General features: G+C 39.5%; 1 protein-coding gene across 1 annotated transcript; it reads left to right on the top strand.

Annotated features, from left to right (window-relative positions):
* Window positions 1-71: 71 nt before the first annotated feature.
* Window positions 72-12,688, top strand: GOLT1B (golgi transport 1B). Its single transcript, XM_056482636.1, has 5 exons — window positions 72-196; window positions 5,485-5,576; window positions 7,372-7,550; window positions 10,240-10,321; window positions 11,662-12,688. Exons 1-5 carry the CDS (start codon window positions 73-75, stop codon window positions 11,698-11,700), a joined length of 516 nt encoding a protein of 171 aa, XP_056338611.1. The 5' UTR covers window position 72; the 3' UTR covers window positions 11,701-12,688.
* Window positions 12,689-19,385: the final 6,697 nt, after the last annotated feature.

The raw sequence follows: 19,385 nt of genomic DNA, 5'->3' as shown, positions 1-19,385 counted from the left end.
CGCGGGCCGTGGGCGGGGGAGCGCGCCCGCGCGGCGATACAAGACGCCTGCTGATTGGTGAGGACGCGACTAATGGGCGGGCGCCTCTCATGCTGTGGGGTGTGTGTTTCCGGAAGACGTGGCCGCCGCCGGTCTCACTCCCGCTCGTCTTCATCCCGCTCCCGCCTCACCATGATCTCCCTGTCCGACACGCAGAGTAAGCGCTGCCGTCGCTCCCGGCGGGGAAGCGGGGAGGGGCCGCCCGCTGTGGGGCTGGGGGTGTCGGGGGCCGGGGGTCCTAGGTCGGCCGGGCTCGCCGGGCCCGCACCCGTTGTCTGCGGCGGAGCCTCCCGGGAGCGGCCGAACAGATTCCAGCTGGGCCTCTGGAGACCAGCTGGAACCCACGGTGGGGTGGGAACGGACAGGGCTGGGGGAGCTCTGACGGCCGCATTCCCGTAGTGGAAGTCGCGGCAGCCTCTGTGCAGCGGTACCGCCAGCTAGGGGGGAGCACAGAAAGAGAGATGGGATGGAGAGCGCCAGAGCAGCGCTCGGCAGTGTCCCTCGCCCTTAGGAGACTGTCACCAGCGCGGCAGTCGTTTGTCTGGGGCTGCGAGTGCTTAGTGTGCTGTGGTGGGGCGAAATCACAGAATGGTTTGGGTTAGAAGGGTCCTTAAAGATCATCCCACTCCAACCCCCCGCCATCGGCAGGGACACCTTTCACTATCCCAGGCTGCTCAGCACCCCATCCAACCTGGCCTTAAACACTTCCAGGGATAGGACAGCCACAGGATAACCTGTTCCAGTGCCTGGCTACCCTTACAGGAAAAAACTCATGTTATCTAACCTAGCCGTTCTATGGGTTTGTACCCATCGCACTTTGACAGATCACTATGAATGAATGAAATCCGAACGGTAAACAAAGTAACTCTTAGCTCCACTCTTCCTGTGTACCTCCCTGTGGACTCACTTAATTATCTAAATAGCTTTACTGTGCTGCTCTTGCAGCACACCAAATCACACCAAATATGTGAAGGTGACACTGAGGGGGCTTCAAGGTGAGGACAAGACATTTAAATGGAAAGAAGTAAAAATACTTGTATGTGGCCATAGTTTTGTTTCCACTGAAGTGCTTGGAAATAAAGATCAAAGAAATCGAAGTAAAGACATTTGTAAATGTGTCCTGGCATCCAGGAAGACCAGCGGTATCCTAGGGTGTATCAGGATATGTGGCCAACAGGTCAAGGGAGGAGATCCTGCCCCTCTAGTCAGCCCCAATGAGGCCACATCTGGAGTGCTCTGTCCAGGTCTGTGCTCCTCAGGACAAGGAAAAAAAAGAGCTACTGGAGAGGGACCTGCAGAAGGGAATAAAGATGGTGAAAGGTCTGGAGCATATCTAGTGAGAAAGGGCTGTGAGAGCTGGGCCTCTTTCTTCTGGAGAAGACTGAGAGGGGATCTCATTAGTGCATATAAATATCGCAAATCGGTGACAAGAGAACAGTGCCACACTTTTCAATGGTGCCCTGCGACAGAAAAAGGAGCAATGGCCATGAAGTAAAACAGAAAGATTTAATCTCAAAGTGAGGAAGCGCTTCTTTACACTGAAGGTGGCAGAGCCCTGGAACAGCTCCCCAGGGAGGGCGTGGATCTCCCTCTCTGGAGACATTCCAAACCCACTTGGATACATTCCTTTCTCACCTGTTGCAGTTGACACTGCCTTGGCAGGGGGGTTGGACTGGGTGATCTCTAGAGGATCCTGACAGCCCTAGCAGTTGTGATTGTGTGATAACAGCTTAAGCTGCAAGGTAAAGGACAATGATAGGCCTTTGATTTAAATTACCATCTCATGTATGATGCATTTCTCATATGATTGCCACCGAAGGAAATGAGTCTGCCTGATAAGCACCACAGCATCAGTTATGAGGGAGGGTATGAAAAACTTAGAAAAAAATAAAAATATAAAATAACTAAGTTTAATAACAGGATACTGGAAATGGAGGTTTTGGAGAGCCAGTTAAGGTCAAGGATGAAGACAGGCAGCAGAGTTTAGCAGCCTTCAGGGTCAATGATTTCTTGAGATATTCAGATATTGTGCTGTTACTGGGATGAGTACTAACCCTTGGGGTTATTTTTTAGATTTCTGATTGATTAAACCCTTGTGGGCTCTGCTTTTCCCCATAATTTCCTGTTTGGAGTATTCGTTGGGCAAAAAAATAAAAATCTCGTCAGAAAGAGACTCACTGTTTCTCTTTTGCTTAGTTGCTCATGTGGGACATTCAGCTGTTTCCAGTGCTAAGACTATTGGTTTTGACTGTCAGAGACAAGAGTACTAAATAAAATACTCTGGCATTTAGGGTTTTAAGGTTTGGGTTTTTTTTTTCAGTTTTTCTGAAATTCTGAAAACAGTTCATCAGGTATTTTAAAGTTCACTACTGTCTGGAAAAATACAGAGTTAGCCATAGAGTCACTGGAGTAGTGTGGATTAGTGTGATAAATAACTGGGGAGAACCCTGCATCAGTTCATGTTTGGAAAGTTAATTCTGAATCTGTAGTCTAGAACATCATTTTAAGTGGTACATTGAATGGTGTTATAAACCACCAGTAATTGCAAAATAATGCACTTAGCTTTTCCCAAAATTAATTTTCAATACTAAAAAATGCTGCTAGCAAAATAATAGTTATACATTGAATATGAACTGTATTAGTTTTTGTTTTCTAAAAGCCTGTAGCACGCAATTCCATTTTATTTTGCACAATATAAAGCACTATAACAGACTGGGGATGTGCATTGTCTGCCCTAGTCTTTCACAAACAATGTATCTTAATTTTGAATCTTAATATCTACTAAGCTGTTTTGACACAGTGCTGCAGTACTATTGCACAGCTTATGGAATTTCTGGAGAAACACTGATGAAGATTTGCTTATCAGGAAATCATAATAATCCAGAATGAATAGAGCCTGGCTAGTATGTGTTTTTGCATTTCTAGGCATTGATATGTTGTATTTGACGAATGTGGGAAAGCTCTTTTGGCACAGGAAAAAACATTTAAAAATAGTTTGCTCCCTCTATAAATATTCATAGTTTTTTATTGAAAAGATTTTATGCAAGAAGCCAGCACTTTTTCTTTTCCTTCCTTTAGGAAGAGTAAAAGTAGTTACAACCTCTGACATGAATCAAGTCAGTAAGACCCTCAGCACCAGAGGATAATAGTCCTGAACCATTCATCCTCTTTCAGTAGTTATTTTTGGGATAATGAGTATAATGTTTGCTTCTCTTTTTTTCTTTTCCTTCCACTAACCAGAGAATATAGGTGACTTGTGAAGTGAATCAGAATACATTGTGGCAGAAGTGATCATAAAAAGTAATTTTGGGTGATTAGAGAAGTGTCAGAGTGGTCATTGCAGCAGCTGTTGGGAGTTGGCCTCTGTCTCCTTGCTAGATCTATACCATGAGCTGCGTCTGCTACCTTGATCTGTGTTCGTGGGAGGAGTGAATACTCACTTCCCATGACTGCATATTTATCTTGCTGGCAGCTGGTCATTCCTCTGGAGTCCTCCCTCCAAGTGATTTCCTTCCAGAATACAGATTGTTTCTGCTCTCCTGAAGTAGAGAGTACAGGAGAAGAGGTTAGTAGCAATTGTTACATTGCTTTCAGTCAGCAGATCCATTGGAAATACAATTTGCAATTCCGTTTTTCATTGTAAGCAAGTAGGGCGAGTGCCTGTAGTAAATTGATCGTGTTGAGTTACTTAGTGGTTTTAATCGTGGGGTGTTAAACTGCTCATAGTAACAGTTTAAAGTGGCAGGCAATACTATAGAACTACAGCTCTAATAGCATGTACTCTGCAGCCTTGCTGAAAGCCAAGCCATTAGAGAAATTTGGGGTGTAGAATGTTGCTGTAAAAAATCGCTGAGCTGTTTTGAAATTTATTACCAATAACTACTTGGAAGTCCTTAGACAGGCATAATTATCCTCCTTTACTCCCAAGCTCATCAAGCAACAGCAAATGACCAATGACATCAAGAAGTGCAATTAAAATATATTGAGGTAGATCTGGCCAACAGTAGCAGTGAGGGCTGTGATTGTAAATGTGGTTTTTTGTTTGTTTCAGGACAGGCAATGCAAAACTACTTAGAACCTCAATGTACACATATTGGGCACATACTAGGCTGCCAGCCTGTATATAGCATTAGAGCTGGGTTTGCTAAGCTATTTTTGTGTCTTATAGGTTTCTAAATTGTGTGGTTACAGAGAAAACAATAATAAATGCATGTGTTTGCAGCCCTTTTGTTGCCATTCCTGGTTTTTCTCTCCCAGTCTGTGTGAGAGTCAAAGGAAGGCTTTAGAGACTTAAAATTTAAAGCAGGATGTATTTCTAAGAGCAGTCCTCAAGATACTTTAGAGGCTATTGGTAGTTTTAATCACAGCTTGACATTTCTAGCCTGGTTTTTCATACAGACTTTCCATCCTACTCTTGGCTTCCCAGTATTTCTTGAGCATCCTTTGCAGAACTCAAAGTTTATAGAACTGTTTAGACTGGGAAAAAACCTTTGAGTTTTGAGTCCAGCTGTTAACCCAGCATTGCCCAGCCCATAATATAAGCAAACATATTAAGTACAAAGGTATTTTTAAAAAATTTGCAAATTAAGATCATAAAATGAAAATTTTCATAAAATTAAACTGCTGTGCAACACTAGCAGCCTAGAGATATTCTCTATGTGTAATGTAGATCTACCATTTAATTCTTAAAATTAAACATGAAACATGAAAATTATAATTGAACATTAATCTATCAGTATTTCTACTAGTATATCTAGTATATCTACTAGTTGTGAAAACTGGCAGTTGTTTGGAGACCCAGGCTAGTGTTTGATAGCTGTCAGCACATGTGTAACTTGGAAAATTCCTGCAGGGTTCCTCCAAGTTGTGTTCCATCTGGAAACTGAGGGGAGTGGAACTGCTATGCAAGGTCATGGGAGATGGAACATAAGGTCTCAGGAGGATGGAGAGGACCTGAGTACTTACAATACGATGGTAAAGATAATGGGATAAGATCTGCAAATCCCAGAATATTCTGAGTTGAAAGAGAAGGATCACAAAGATCCACTCAATGATCCACAAGGAGGATCCACTCTTCAGTTGGGAATCAAACACATGACCTTGGTGTTATTTGTACCATATTCTGACCAACTGATCTAATCTGGAAAACAGAGTTTCATATCTCTTTACTAAACAATCCTTTTCTCCATACTAGCAATTAATCAAAAGGTTCCATTCAATTTCAGTGTCTAGTTCCAAATATGGACTTTTTTGATAAGCAGCTACCAAAGATCTGTCTGTTGAAGTAATTGATGTCTACAAGATTTATGATATTTGTACACTCAGGGAAGTTTTTAAATTTAAAATGTCTTTAGATTGGATGTTCTAATTTTTCCCCCCTTTTTTATCCATAACTTTTTCTTGATAGCATATTTTGTTACATGCCTAAATTTGCTTATTTTTCAGAGATTGGAATGGGACTAACAGGCTTCGGAGTGTTTTTCCTGTTCTTTGGAATGATACTCTTCTTTGACAAAGCTCTTTTGGCTATTGGAAATGTAAGTGCCTTTTCTGCACTGGTTAGAATCAAGTATGTGATCTATTAAAGATAAACTAAAAGTAGAACAGTATGTTATCAATTTGAAGCTGCATGACTAAGATTACTGTGGTGATTTGGTATATAGGAGGAGCTGTGCTCAGTGATAGGAGTGAATAATTTTTCCTGGTTGAGTTAGAACAGCTCACGCTGATGTGAATATTACCTTGGGTCAGACCTGTGGGATGTTGGTAAACAAGAAGCAGCTTGTTCCACAGCTATTGTGCTGTTGCAAATGTGATTTTTTTGTAATCCTCTAAGATAACTGCCAATTTAAATATCTATTTGGATAAGAATCATCAAGTACATCTAGCTTTGCAGTGCTGTATGAGGAAAGAAAAAAAGTATGAATTCCTGACACTTCTGGCTTTAGAAGAGCCAGACCTCTTTCATAAAAGAGAGATTCAGTATCTTCAGCTTTTACCAAATCAAAGTTGTCCCTCAAAGTAGCACAGAAAATAAATCCTAGTTCTGGTACAAAAAATTTCCAATCCAAATATAAAATGACAGGGTGTTTTCTGCATGTGATTTGTCTCTGTGCCTCTGCTGTTCTCAGCTTTGCCAGCCAGCCAAAGTACAGCCTGGTTGGTAGAGATTCACCCCCTCTTTTGCTGATGCCTAAAAGTCGGCAGCCAAACAGATTAGCTTCATTCCCAAATACTGAGATTCCCTAAAGGGAAATACAAAATTGTGTATCTGAATTTGGGTGCATTAGTTGAAGCATTGTTATCAGCCATCAAATCAAGTGTGCAGTGGAAGAGTGAAAAATGAAATACTGTTTATTTTTTCTTTTCATAATGTAAGGTGGAATTATGAGATCCTGTTTAGGGAAAATGAAAGTGTAGGTAGGAAGAGACAATGACAGACTGTGTGGTAACCAAAGACAGTGCAAGAAAAGGTACTGTATCCTTGCAGAGGATTATTTTTTTTATAAAAAAAAGTTATATCAGAAAGGGCAGGAGGTTCTAAGAAAGTGATTAAATACCATACAAAACTTAAATGAAACCATCTTGAGTAAAATCTGAGATTCTATTGCTTTCTGAGCAAAAATGTTGCTGAAATAATTTTGAGTCCTGTTGCTCCAGGACACCAGAAATAGTTCTAAGTAGTTGGCACTAGTGTGATAGTGTTCAGTCTATACTGGAACAAATAAAGAGTAAAAAGGCTCTGCACAGTAAAAAACAACTGTTCAGCTTTTTCCTTCTCTGCCTTTGCAGAATGAGAGTATCTACTATGAGTAGATAAGTAGAAGCTGTTGAAGATGTCAGTGGCACAGAACAGAGGTGCTTTTATGTGTATTCTTAGTTTTTAAGAGCCTTTGCTGTCAGTAGTACTAAGCTACAGCACCTCTTGTGGTAAAGATTGCATGTATGTGACAGGGCAGATACAACTGTTGTCAGCAGGTCTTTTGTCTTGTGTGCATTTGGCAGAGACCACAAAGCATAAACTACTTTCAAGCAGCTGAGAGCTACAAGTACTTTAAGATGGACCTTACAAAAGAAAATCAATAGTAAATTCATTCTCACCAATTGTCTTTTGCTATTTAAATAAGTTGAGCAAGAAAAGCAATCTCATTTTGTTACATATATATATATATATAGATAGATAGATATAGATATATAGATATAGATAGATATAGATATATATATAGATATATATAGATATATAGATATAGATATATATTTGTATGTTTGCACCCTGTACTTGGGAACATAATTAGTTATTTTCTTTCTTTGGTTTGTTTTTGTCTTTTCTAGGTTTTATTTGTGGCTGGCTTGTCTTTTGTTATTGGTTTAGAAAGAACATTTAGATTCTTCTTTCAAAAACACAAAATGAAAGCAACAGGCTTCTTCCTGGGTGGTGTGCTCATAGTTCTCATTGGTTGGCCTTTAATAGGAATGATCCTTGAAATTTATGGGTTCTTCCTATTGTTCAGGTAAGTCTTGTTTGAAAACAACTTTGTGTTAGTTTATCTAGGAATAAATGTATTCGTGTAGTGTTTCTGTGTTAGAGTTGACAAAGTAGCATCCTTTAAATGCTCCTTTTGGACAGATTTTATATGAAATTGTTTATTTACAAGTTGGTAAGTATTTTTCCAAGACTCAAATCTGTGAGGCATTTATCAAAGTGACTTTGATAATGTTGATGTCTAACCAATGAATTGCAAAGCTTCAAAATATGTAGGAGCCCAAATTGTTAGCAGTATGAAGTTTAAATATCTCCTCATGGAAAAGGGATACTTGGTACTATTTTTGGTGAGGATTTTGTTCTTTTCTTTAACAATGGGGCAAAATATTTAGTTACTATCATCCTAGGTTTGTAACCTTACCATTTCATCACTATGGAGCCCAGGGAAAAGATGTTTTCTGACATATTTCATTACAACTGTGCCTTAGAGTCAGACCTGCTTGTTTGCAGTATCTTGACTGAGTTAAGAAAAAATGGAAAATCTTTTTTTTTAACAGCAGTCTTGAAACATGTTACAACTTTGACAATGTGTCATCTTAAGTTCTTCAAATGCAACTGTAATAGTGAAAGAATTTGACTTGTTACAACCTGCAAAGATATCTATATTTTTATCTTTATTTCCATGGTTGAAGTTCTATGCTTCCCCACAGAAGAAAGAAAAAATATACCAAAAGTAGAAATTGGTTGTTCTTGGACTTCTGTCTAGATGCAGACTGTTTCACTAATGGTTATTGATCAAATGTCAGACCCTGAAGTGTTCAGCAAATGTCTAAATAATACTGTTCCTGTTAATCAAAGTGAAACCATTGTTCTCATGAAGCTCTTTGTGTACTCAGTAAAATTGTATGTTAATCTGGTATTTAGTTCAGATAAAATGTTTATTTTTAAAAACAAATCTGAACTTGGCTCCTACTGGAGACAGTGAAATTTCAGAAAATTAATTTTGTGGGTTTCATGTATTTCTTATTGTTCTACTCTGTGTTACTCTGAACTCTATCATTACAAGTGCTTTGATAATCACAGTATTTCACTGAATACATTGTCACTTTTTGCATAGTGTTTAATTTAATCAGACAGTACAAATCAAGTAGGTGTGTTTCCAATAAAACACATTCCTTTTAAAAGATCTCAAAAGAGTTGTAAGTTAGTATGTCTAAGCAAATACGGTTATGGATTACTTAGTGGTGCTTGCAAGATAAATATGTTGAGAGATTTATAAAAGATCAATAGTTATCCCTTGGACTATCCCCTAGCCTGAAGGGACTCAACAAGGGATTTGTAATTCCAGGAATCAATGTGTATCTGATCTGTTTTAATTTAAAGTATCTGGAGACCAGTGATTTGGATTGAATGATCTTAAATGCCTTTTCCAATCTTGATGATTCCATGATTCTGTTACTGTCTTTTCCAGTGCATATTAATTAATAGAATCTAAATCCCTTGCTACAAGGTTGGCTAGTGACTACTTCAAGCCAAGCTTTTTGTGTTGCTTCAGTCTTGTTCAGTTTAACCATCATCCTTTGTCAGCAACTTGCTCCCTTCTGAAGAAGTTAAAAATAAGTCTTTCCTAAAGCATCATTTTATACTGCTCCTCAGGATCCTGCTGCTTGGTTGCATAGCAGAAAACTGCCCTGGCTATTATGGGACAGTTGTTGTAATCTAAGGTGCTTTTGGAGCCTTGTTCAGATTATTCAGATTATAGCATTGTAGACTTAGAGCTGACAATATTATCCCTAGTGCTCTGACAATTCTTTATTCTTGGACACAGCAGTTGTTTTAATCCATTACAAGTGCTTTGTGTGCCCTGCCTCACAATTTACTGGGCCACTTAAATGATCTAGTAATAAAAAAAATAAAAAAAAAAATCTCAAAAACTCCCCTTATTGGTATGGTTATTACCCAGCAAATAGTTGTTAGCAGTGTGGTGAAGAGAATGATGACTTGTGAAACTTCACTGTTTCACTGTGACTGAGGCATATTGCATATAATCCTTATTCCATGCAGGGAATGCTCAACATGAGATCGCTGGGAATGCCACCAGCTGCCTGCAAACAGCTGAGATACTGTCACAGAAAATTAGTTTTTCTGCTGCAGAGATTAAGTGAACAGTGCAGGGGCTACACCATAGCAGCTATTCCAGGCAACATCACTGTGATCATGATTCAAACCACTGACTTAAATTTGGGAAATAAATGAATATACAACTCTGTCATGCGTTATTTTCTTTAGATAATGGGAAGATTACCATACATGGTTTTAACTATGCAAAACTAACTTCACTAGTTCCAACATTGGGTCTTGAATGTGTTTTCTACAATAATGTGAATTATCTCAAAATATATATGCTAATTTTATAAATCAGTTTTGCTGACGAAGTTGGGTATTCTCACTTGAGTTATTTTTTGATGAGCTGACTGAGAGTTGCCAGCTATGAAGAAAATGAAATCCATGTAAAAATACACCATTTCTTTCTTGTTTTTCTACTTTCTCTGATGAATGTGTGATTGATATATTTGGTAAACAAGTGTGCTGCTAACAAGCTGCAAGATTTTATGTAATCTTGGTTTAAAAATTACCTGCTATTTTTTCATGTTATAGCTATATGAGAAAAGCTTAATTATAAAAACTAATACAATCTTCCAATGTCTTGCCTAAAGGGGGTTCTTTCCTGTGGTGGTTGGTTTTATTAGAAGAGTCCCAGTTCTTGGATATCTCTTGAATTTACCTGGTATAAGCTCGGTAAGTTTGATACTTCATGCAACAACTGAAGCTTGTTCTGGTTTTTATTCCACTGATACAGCACTTGTAGAAATGCATAAAAAATAAAGCAAATATAGCTTTTAAGCAATGAATTCAAATGCATTCCTGTACAGTTCTTGCACCATACTCATCACATTCATTCCCAGAGACTTCGTAAAAGGAACAAAGGGACATGTTTGCAGAAGCTCCTCCTGCTTATGGGTAGTGAAGTGGGAAGAGCCCTGCATTGTGACTGGGAATGCTGGGGTTCTTCTTGCTTCACTGTTGGCCCTGGGTGATCATATAGGTGAATCTTGCCACTGCCCTGGGCCTCTTCTTCTGTCTGTGCAATGAGGAGGACACCGTTTGTGATGCAATATTTGGCCGAACTTAGGAAAAGTGGCCTGTAAAAGCAAACAGTGGAGTTCAATGTTAAGTTGCAGCTTGTATGGTGAACTCAGAAATGCTCAGGATGCACAGTCATTCATCAGATATATTTATTAGGGTCCACTGCACCAGGCTACCTCTTTTTATTACTAAGATTTGTATTTTTTCAAATGGAGTTTTCCAGTTTTTCAACCAAATGGCCAGGGATTTGAAGACAATTAACAGAAAGATGCTAATCTAGGGTGTTTCAGTCAGCTACTTTTACTGTGCTAATTTTTGTATGTATTTTTACACAAGCGTTTGTAATACTAGTTTTGAAAGCAACAGTTTTAATAGCTACTACTAAAATTTAATAGTGGGAATAACTTAGATGCATGCAGGCTGTTTTTTAAAAATGAGTGTTCCAGATCATCTGTTCCAGTCTCACAGTTAGGCCAAGTTGTGGCTCATAATTAATGATCAATTGAATGTTTATTTATCAATTGATCTTAATTGTATTTAATTTGATCACAATGGGGTTAAATCCTGTTTTTAAAAGATAATTGTTAATGTTTTATTCAAAGCCTACGTAGGCTCAGAAGAGAATCCACAGTAATGGTCAGTTGAAATATCTTCCTTGGTCTACTAATGCATGTGTGATTGAGACTGTATTGTTTTGTTTTAACCATTAAGCTGGCAGTGTTATCTGCATTCTTCTATTTCCTTTCTCATTCTGTTGCATCTTCATGTTGCACTGTTAATGTCTATATGAGAAAAATATGTTATGCAGAAACACAATTGCAATTGTAAGAATTTTGGTTTTCACAAACCTAAACCATGATATCTCGGTGAGTACTACTTGACTCTCATTTCCAGACACATACTAACTGTGCAAGTAGCAAGCAGTATTTGAGAGTAGCTTCAGTGTACATAAACGTCATCAACTTAAAACCTTTTTCTCTCCTTTTCCACAGCTTGTAGATAAAGTTGGAGAAAGCAACAACATGGTATAATGACGAGAGGGTGGAAGACTGATCTAAACTTTTACTGTATTATTTATAAAATCCCTTTGAAGAATGCTCAGCACAAAGATTAAGTTGCGTAAAAGGAAAAAGCTTGTTACATTCTTTACATAACAGTTTAATTTAAAATGTATAGCCAACAATATACATTAGAAAAGAAGCTCAGAAAGTATGCTTCTAGGAAAGTAAATCCAGAGTTCGGGAAGTAAACTGAAGAGGGGAAAGTCATGGAATAATCCATGTTGCAACTGTTCGAGACTAATTTTGTTGTTTTTGGGAAACAAGCTAGGGGCAATGAACCCTTGTGGAATTAATGGTGCCTGTTCTTTACCTCCTTATTTTGAAGGTGCAGTAGAGCAAACAGGCCTACATTTTTAAGGGTGACCCAAATTTACCCAGCCCTCTGCCTGCTGTCCTCAGAGTGCAAAAAGTCAAACAGGAAACTTCTTGTGTAACAAGAGATGCACCTTTGCATGAAGGTTAAGATGGCTATTAAACTATAAGTGTATTATGACAATAAAAAGGAAACCCTACACAATTCTGTTGTAAAAATTTTTGTAAATATGTGGCTGAAATACAACATTGTTATCTTAATGTTTCAAAGCCAAGTGTTAGTTTATTGTATTCGTCTTCCCTTTCGGAATATGCAAAAGGTCAATCTTTAATAACTTTGGTCTTAAATGTTGGTTCTGAACATGTAGAGCTCAGTGGGGAACTCTGGAAGTTGCAGTCCTTGCAGGTTGTTCTTGAGCCATGTTACATGTGCATCTGATGACAATGTAGCCCCTTGTCACTAACATGAAAACTTCGTGAAGTATGCTTAGTTCACAAAAAACTGCATTTAGGTTGAGGTGCTGATGTGAACCCTGTGACATGTAACTTACCAGAATTTGGTTCTTTGTTTTTAAACAGTTTGAAACTAAGCTTTATTTGTTTACTCTGGAACTACAAATTGACTTTTATTTTTTATGGTAATAAAATGGAAACTTAAAGTTCTGTGTTTGCAAGTCTCTGGGGAGAAAATGAAGTGACTGGGGCTGACTAAAGATCAAGTGCCAATCTTCATGTGTTTGTAACTTTTTACTGGGTTATCTGGTTATCTTCAACTCTTGTTTACAGCAACAGCTTTGTTGTTACAGAGGATTCTTGGCTAACCAGGAATAACGTCCCCTCCTAATGCACAGGTCACATTTCTGCCTCTGTTGGAATGTTAAACATCGTACATTTTCAATAGTCTTAGTTGCAGTTTTCTCACCTAACAAACCGTGCTAGTTCAGTGAATTGTGTGTGTGTGGGTGGACGGGGGTTTCTGTTGTGTTTCATTTTCTTTTCCCTTTCATGTAATCCTGAAACAATTACCCAATGTAGTATTAAAAGTAGCTATGTAGCCTAAAGGTCTAATGACCGGGAGTGTTTTGGGGTTTGTTTTTTTTTGTTGTTGTTTTTTTTGTGTTTTTTTTTGTTTGTTTGTTTTTTAATTTATTATGAAGTTAAAATTGGAATTTTCCAAAGTAAGTTTTAAGTTAAAAAAAATCCTCATATACTAACCCTTTTGAAAATTGCTCTGAGGTTTATTTATATAAAACATAGGGTTTTTTTATCGTAACTGTATAAATAGCCACAATCTATTATTACCAATATTTAATTTGCTTCCTTCTAAAACAGGCACAAAATGATTCAGAAAAAAACCCAAACAAACCTGTTATTTTACAATTAATAACATCTGAAAAATCAGTGGGTTTATTTTATAAATGACCAAAAATGGCTGTATTTGCTTTATGGCATGTGCATTATAGTTTAGAGACAGGAGTAAATATGACTTGTGGGCTCTACCTCAAGAGATAAACCATTTTAGATAACTCAATTTTAACTCTGTTGTGTGTTACAATGACTAAAGAATAACACTATAGCAGCTTAGCCAACTCATCCTGTTTGCTGTGGTAGGGCACTAGTCTGTGCAGTGGGAACCAAGTGCTGTCCAAAGCAGACAGTGTTCATAATTTACCTCAAAAATCAACTACTTGAAGGTTCTTGTTCTCCTGTCTTGAAAAATAATGTGATGGAAAAGGTGGACTGTACCACATGACTGTGGATCTCTGGCTGCAGCAACTTGTTTGGTAAGCTGAAGTACCTTCAAGAAAGTTGATGATGTCTTTTGGAGGTGGTTAATGTGTTGCGTGGATGATCTTTTGCCTCTCTGAGAAGCTGGGGTATAGGCAGGTCATCTCATTTAGATTTAATTAATTGTTTTAAATAAAAAGTCAATTTTTTGTCATATGTGAACTGTTCTGAAAAGTATCTGAGGGAAAAGAATTTTATGTTGAATTTATTACCCTCAAGGTAATGTTATCTTTGAAACGGTTTTGCCAAGATAAATGTGGGTGGCAGCAAAAGTCAAAACAACTTCGCCTTAAAGTGTTTCTGTCCTTGTAAAAATATCTGTAACAGAAACATGCTTGGACTGTCTCCCCTTTTAAATGTAATTTATAATTACTACTTTAAAACTTGTAAGGATGGGTCTTATTCTGAGCAAATGAATACTGTAAATATCCTTATCATACCTAGAATAAATGGGTACCTTTTTCTATAATTTGTATTCATGTCTTCATGTGCACATTTTAAGAAAGTCTGTTTACTTTAAGAAAGTCCTTTTCAGAGGGTCAGGAGTACAAGTTCTGTAACTGACTTACAGTAAACAGGGGCTTGTATTAATCTTAAATGGAAAGGTTTCCTCCCTTTTTTACAACAAACCTTTTACATAATTATCACCCTAGTTTTTCAAGTTCCGATTTCAGACCCAGCACAACAAAATATGAAATTTCAGTTACATGGGAAACTACCTCCTTTTTTTTTTTTGTTTTTTTTTTTCCTGGGGAAACCTTGGAGCAGGTTTTTCATCTAGTTCAAGGATATGACCATGAGTTCTCTGTATCCTAGAAAGTGGCCTGATAAGCAGGTTTACCATTCTGTAGTGCTCTGCAAGCTTGTGACTCATTGTTTAGGATTTTCAGAGCCAGGAGAGCAGCAAAGCAAGGCTTTTAACTGATGGTTGAGATGTTGTGTTGGTGCTATGAACCAGTTAGTACCCTAAAAACTTAATTTGACCAAAGTTGCTTGTATAGTAAGGATTCCAAAGAACAGGCACTTCCTAATTTGAAAGAAAAAGAACCCCACACCAATGTCTGGTTTCATTTGTTAAACTAGGAGAGGTATAATTTTAATTTGTATGTAGCTCATGACCAATTACTTTCAGTGACTAGTTGCCATTCATTAACCAGGAATACTTTGGTTTTGTTATGCTCACAGTGTGGTACCTTATGCAGTTTAGCGTCTGTCAAAAGCAGAAAAGAAAGTAAAGTAAAGTAAGGAATCTTGTCCCTGTGGCGAATGTCAAAATGAACATTTTATGGGATTATTTTAAAATGATTACTCACCAGATTTCAAGGCACAGACTAATCTACCTGTTGCCTTTCTGGATCACTAATTATCAGCCAGGCTGGAGAATAGAGTCAATATCCCTAAACCAAACATCTGTCTCCCAGCTGTCACTTCAGAGGTTATTACTAGCCCTTGGACTCCTGTCTCTGCTTCTCAGGCTGCCACATCCTGGCTCGTTTTGGCTATTCTACCCTTCAGGCTGCCAGTACCAGCTGTGACATCACTGGCATGTCATTACCAGATCGATTTACGAGCAGAACTTGGCCCTCGTGGCTGATTTGTTCTGTTCTGCCTCTCTAATATTGATCTTGGCACATTAAAGAATCTCTTAGAAGACTTGGTTCTCATGCTCAGCACAACAAAGAGATTCTGCAGCTGCTGTAATCTCTAGCCAAACTGTGCTGGCTGTGCATAAAAAGTCACCTGAGACGAGAAGCACAAAGCACAGAGACACAGAGAGGCTGTTTCCTCTATGAGAACTTCCTCTGTGAGCTGCAGGGACCAATCGGAAAGCTGATTTAATAATTGACAGCTGGGTAACCAATTAAAAAGTTACTTCACTTTTATGAATCACATTGGTAAAATTAATCCTTCTCTTTTGTCTTCCGGCCTCCGTTCCCCATGCGGCCTGGTGGGGCAGGGGGCCAGCGACACCCCCCTCCCCCTGTTTTCGGCTGGGGGCCGTGATAGCCAGGGGAAAGGAGGACCTTTGCTGGGGTCCTGGTCCCTTCCCAGGGTGGCCACTACTCAACTGGGGCTCTGCCGCCGTTTTGAAAGCAGCTGGGGGAAAGAAGCCCCCAGCTGCCCACACAGCATGGGAAAGTGCAGTTTCATCTCCTCCTCCACCCAGCCTGTGCGGCCCGAAAAGCCCTGGCACATTTTCCAGCATGGCCTGGCCCAGCTCCTTCACCTTTTGAGTGCAATTTTAACCCTTCTAATGCCCGGATAAGACTGCACATCTCCTGAGCTCCCCTGAATGAGAGAAATAAAGCAGGGAGTATACTGAAGACAGTGAAGTAAAAGCTAAGTTTCCAGATGGGAAGAGATTGAAGAGATGCCACTGATAAGTGGGCTGATAAACCTTTTTTTTGTGGGCTATGAGGGGACTGGACTACACTGAAATTCCTTTAAACTGTGGAAAACTACTTGGGGGGGTTGAAGAGCTGGAGGAAAAAGATCCTTTGTCTAGAGGGAATGGGGCTCTCTGTTCTGGAGACTGGAAAGATGGACAGAGACATTTGATAGAAAAAGAGATGAAGAGAATTTTTGTCTTTGAACAGCTTGTCTTCAAAAATAATACCCCATGTGTGTGACATAACCCATAACACAGCTCTGGAAAGACTGTGAAGATGGGAGGAAGTTCACGAGGAAGTCCAGTTTTTCCCTGGGCAGATGCAAATTGTGAAAGTGAAGACACCCCCTAGGCCTACACCAAAAACGGAACTTTTCCCTCTAGAGTGAACTGAAATGATTATTTAAGTGGAAAACTGACTGAAGTGTTCTCTGTATGTTGTTGTTAAGAAATATAAAAGGTGAGGTGGGGGAGGAGGGAATGATCTGGAAATCTTATTCCAAATTTCTTATTTTTTCTGTGTTATTAATAAATTTCTTCTTATACCCTTTTAAGTTTTAGGCCTGCCTTGTCTTTGCTCCTAAATCCTATCTCTAAAAGAAATTGAATATACTAGAATTGGCAAACCCAAATCAAACCAAGACACAAGCCTAATTCACCACAATTATAAGCTAAAGCATCCTCCTCAAACATACAACAATTTACAGAAAAATTACATGGCTTACTGTGGCGTAATTTAGACTAAGTATTATGACTGATAACCTGGGAAATGGAGCAATATCTATTTATAGGAATGCATTTATGTCTTGGTCACCGGCCATTAATGCTAGTTTAATTAACAGTTTACCTGCTGAGGTAGTGCATGCCCAGAAATATGCCTGCTAAAAAGCATCTGTGCTTTCTAGCAGGCACCATTTTCCACAGAGGACTTCTTCTCCGGGGAATGTGATGGATTTACTATAGAAATGGATAAGCATCTTATTGCTCACAGAAGCATTGGATTCATAGCTGAGCACCACAGGATATGGTGGTCCTGCAGTCAGGGGTCCCCCCGCGGCCACGAGGAAGTGAAATTCCCGGGATCAGGGATGGCAGGAGGGGCCTGGGGGCTTGGGGGGTCACCAGCTCCCTGGGAGCACAAGCACGGAGCCCATGTCCCTGCAAAACCTGAGCGGGAGGTCAAGTGATTATGTCTCGTGCCCAAGTGCAAAACGAACCTTTTATCATTATCTTTTCAATCAGTTCCAGCACATGCCAACAACTCCAGGTCTTGTTGCTGGTAAAGTGGGACCTGGAAAACAGTTTGAAATTTCCTGACTGGCTTTTTTATGCACTTGTTTCTGAAGTCTTTTCAGGCTTGATTGAATTCAGACTGGGGAACTGCAATGTAGCTTTAGAGTACAGAGGATGTTGAGCTTTTTATAGTGCTGTCATAGCCGAAATGCTGAACTTTAGCCCCTCTCTGGGCTGTCAGGGTTTGAAGCAGCTAGGTTGTACTTGGGAAGCTGGAAAAGCAGGCTTTCTACTTTGGCACAACCCAGCTGCCTCACTGCCTCCTTTTCTCCAGGCACTCCAAATCTATTTCAGTAACATCAGAGAAATCAAGATTTCACATTGATTCTACTACTCTGAAATAAAAGGCTTTTTTGGACTCAAATGTTTTATACCACCAAACCCACACACCTATTAGGTCAATCTTTAAATATTGATTTTCTTTTTATAATGAAATCAAGCAGTTCTGCATTGAATCTTCCAGATGCTCCAGCTGAGTAGCTTTTATCATTAACTGTCAAACATTGTGATACAAAGGTTAACAAAGCTGGTGAAGAGTCTGGAGCACAAGTCCTATGCAGAGCACCTGAGGAACATGAAGGTGTTAAACCTGAAGAAAAGGAGGCTCAGGGGCGACCTTATCACTCTCTACAAGCCCCTGACAGGAAGGTGTAGCCAGATGGGGGTCAGGCTCTGCTCCCAGGCAACCAGCAATAGGACAAGAGGAAACGGCCTCAAGCCATACCCGAGCACAGTTAGGTTCAACATTAGGCAGAATTTCTTCAGGGAAAGATTGACTAGACATTAGAATGGGCTACCAAGGAAAATGGTGGAGTCACCACCCCTGGAGATATATAAAACAAGTGTGAATGTGGCATTCAGGGTCACAGTTTAGTGGTGGGCTTGGAAGTGTTGGGCAATGGTTGGACTAAATGATCTTAGAGGTCCTTTTCCACCTGTATAGATCTATCGTACTATGAACTCGAGTGGATATTTATCCTCCACTTGCTCCTTCCCCCCTCAACTGCACTGTTATAAATAATAAAAAGATCAAGCCGAATTAAGAATGATCAAAAGAAGCAATTTTTATTTCACGACCGAAATACGGTCCTCGATAGCCACAATCAAAAAGGACAGCGCCGAGCCCGGGATCGGCAGTGGGCTGGACAAAACTATTTGTGGGAAGCGATGAATGTCGATAAACTGCTGCTGTTAGTTTACGGGGAATCCAGTATTTGGATGTATTTTCTTGACGATTCTGGTTATCTAGATCGGTGGTACTTATCAAGTGTTCATCGCTTGGGTGTTTCCCGGACTTGTCTCTGAAAGAGCCATCTCCTCTGGAGCCATTTCTATTAACTTGCTAATTTAGGTTCCTCTGCTTTGTTGACAGCTGCAGTTTTGTAATTCTCGTGAGGCAATCCTTTTTCCCCCCACTGCTGCCTATGTTCTAAAGATTTTCTTTTTTACTATTTTATTTATACAAGCATGTTTTATTTCACATAAATTACAAACCACCACGAATTATTTTATAACGCATGCACAAAACATTCAGTGTGTTCTCACTCTCACTTTTCTACCAGTTTTTAAGGTGGGCTAAGTGGGGGATAAAGAAGCAACTGCGGGAGCAACACTGGATAGGAAAAATGGGCTAGCAAGGAATCCTGGTGTCCTCTTTAAAAGGTATATGAAGGGGTTGATTTTGATGAGACCTCAGGATTCACATGACCCAGGTGCTGAAGGTTCAAATAGGAGCCAGCGGGGGTAGGCTAGGCCTCTGCTGTTCACCCTATGCCTTCTCCACTCCTACTTCTGGAGCACCTAAACTCCTTTAAAAGCCTGTTGAAGGCTCTGCTCTGATGAAGGTGTGACCTGAAGGAAGCCTGTCCAATTT

Source organism: Oenanthe melanoleuca, chromosome 1A, assembly GCF_029582105.1.
Source record: "Oenanthe melanoleuca isolate GR-GAL-2019-014 chromosome 1A, OMel1.0, whole genome shotgun sequence".
NCBI classification, from domain to species: Eukaryota; Metazoa; Chordata; class Aves; order Passeriformes; family Muscicapidae; genus Oenanthe; species Oenanthe melanoleuca.
Note: the sequence above shows the minus strand (reverse complement) of the source record. Positions and strands in the feature narration are given on the sequence as shown.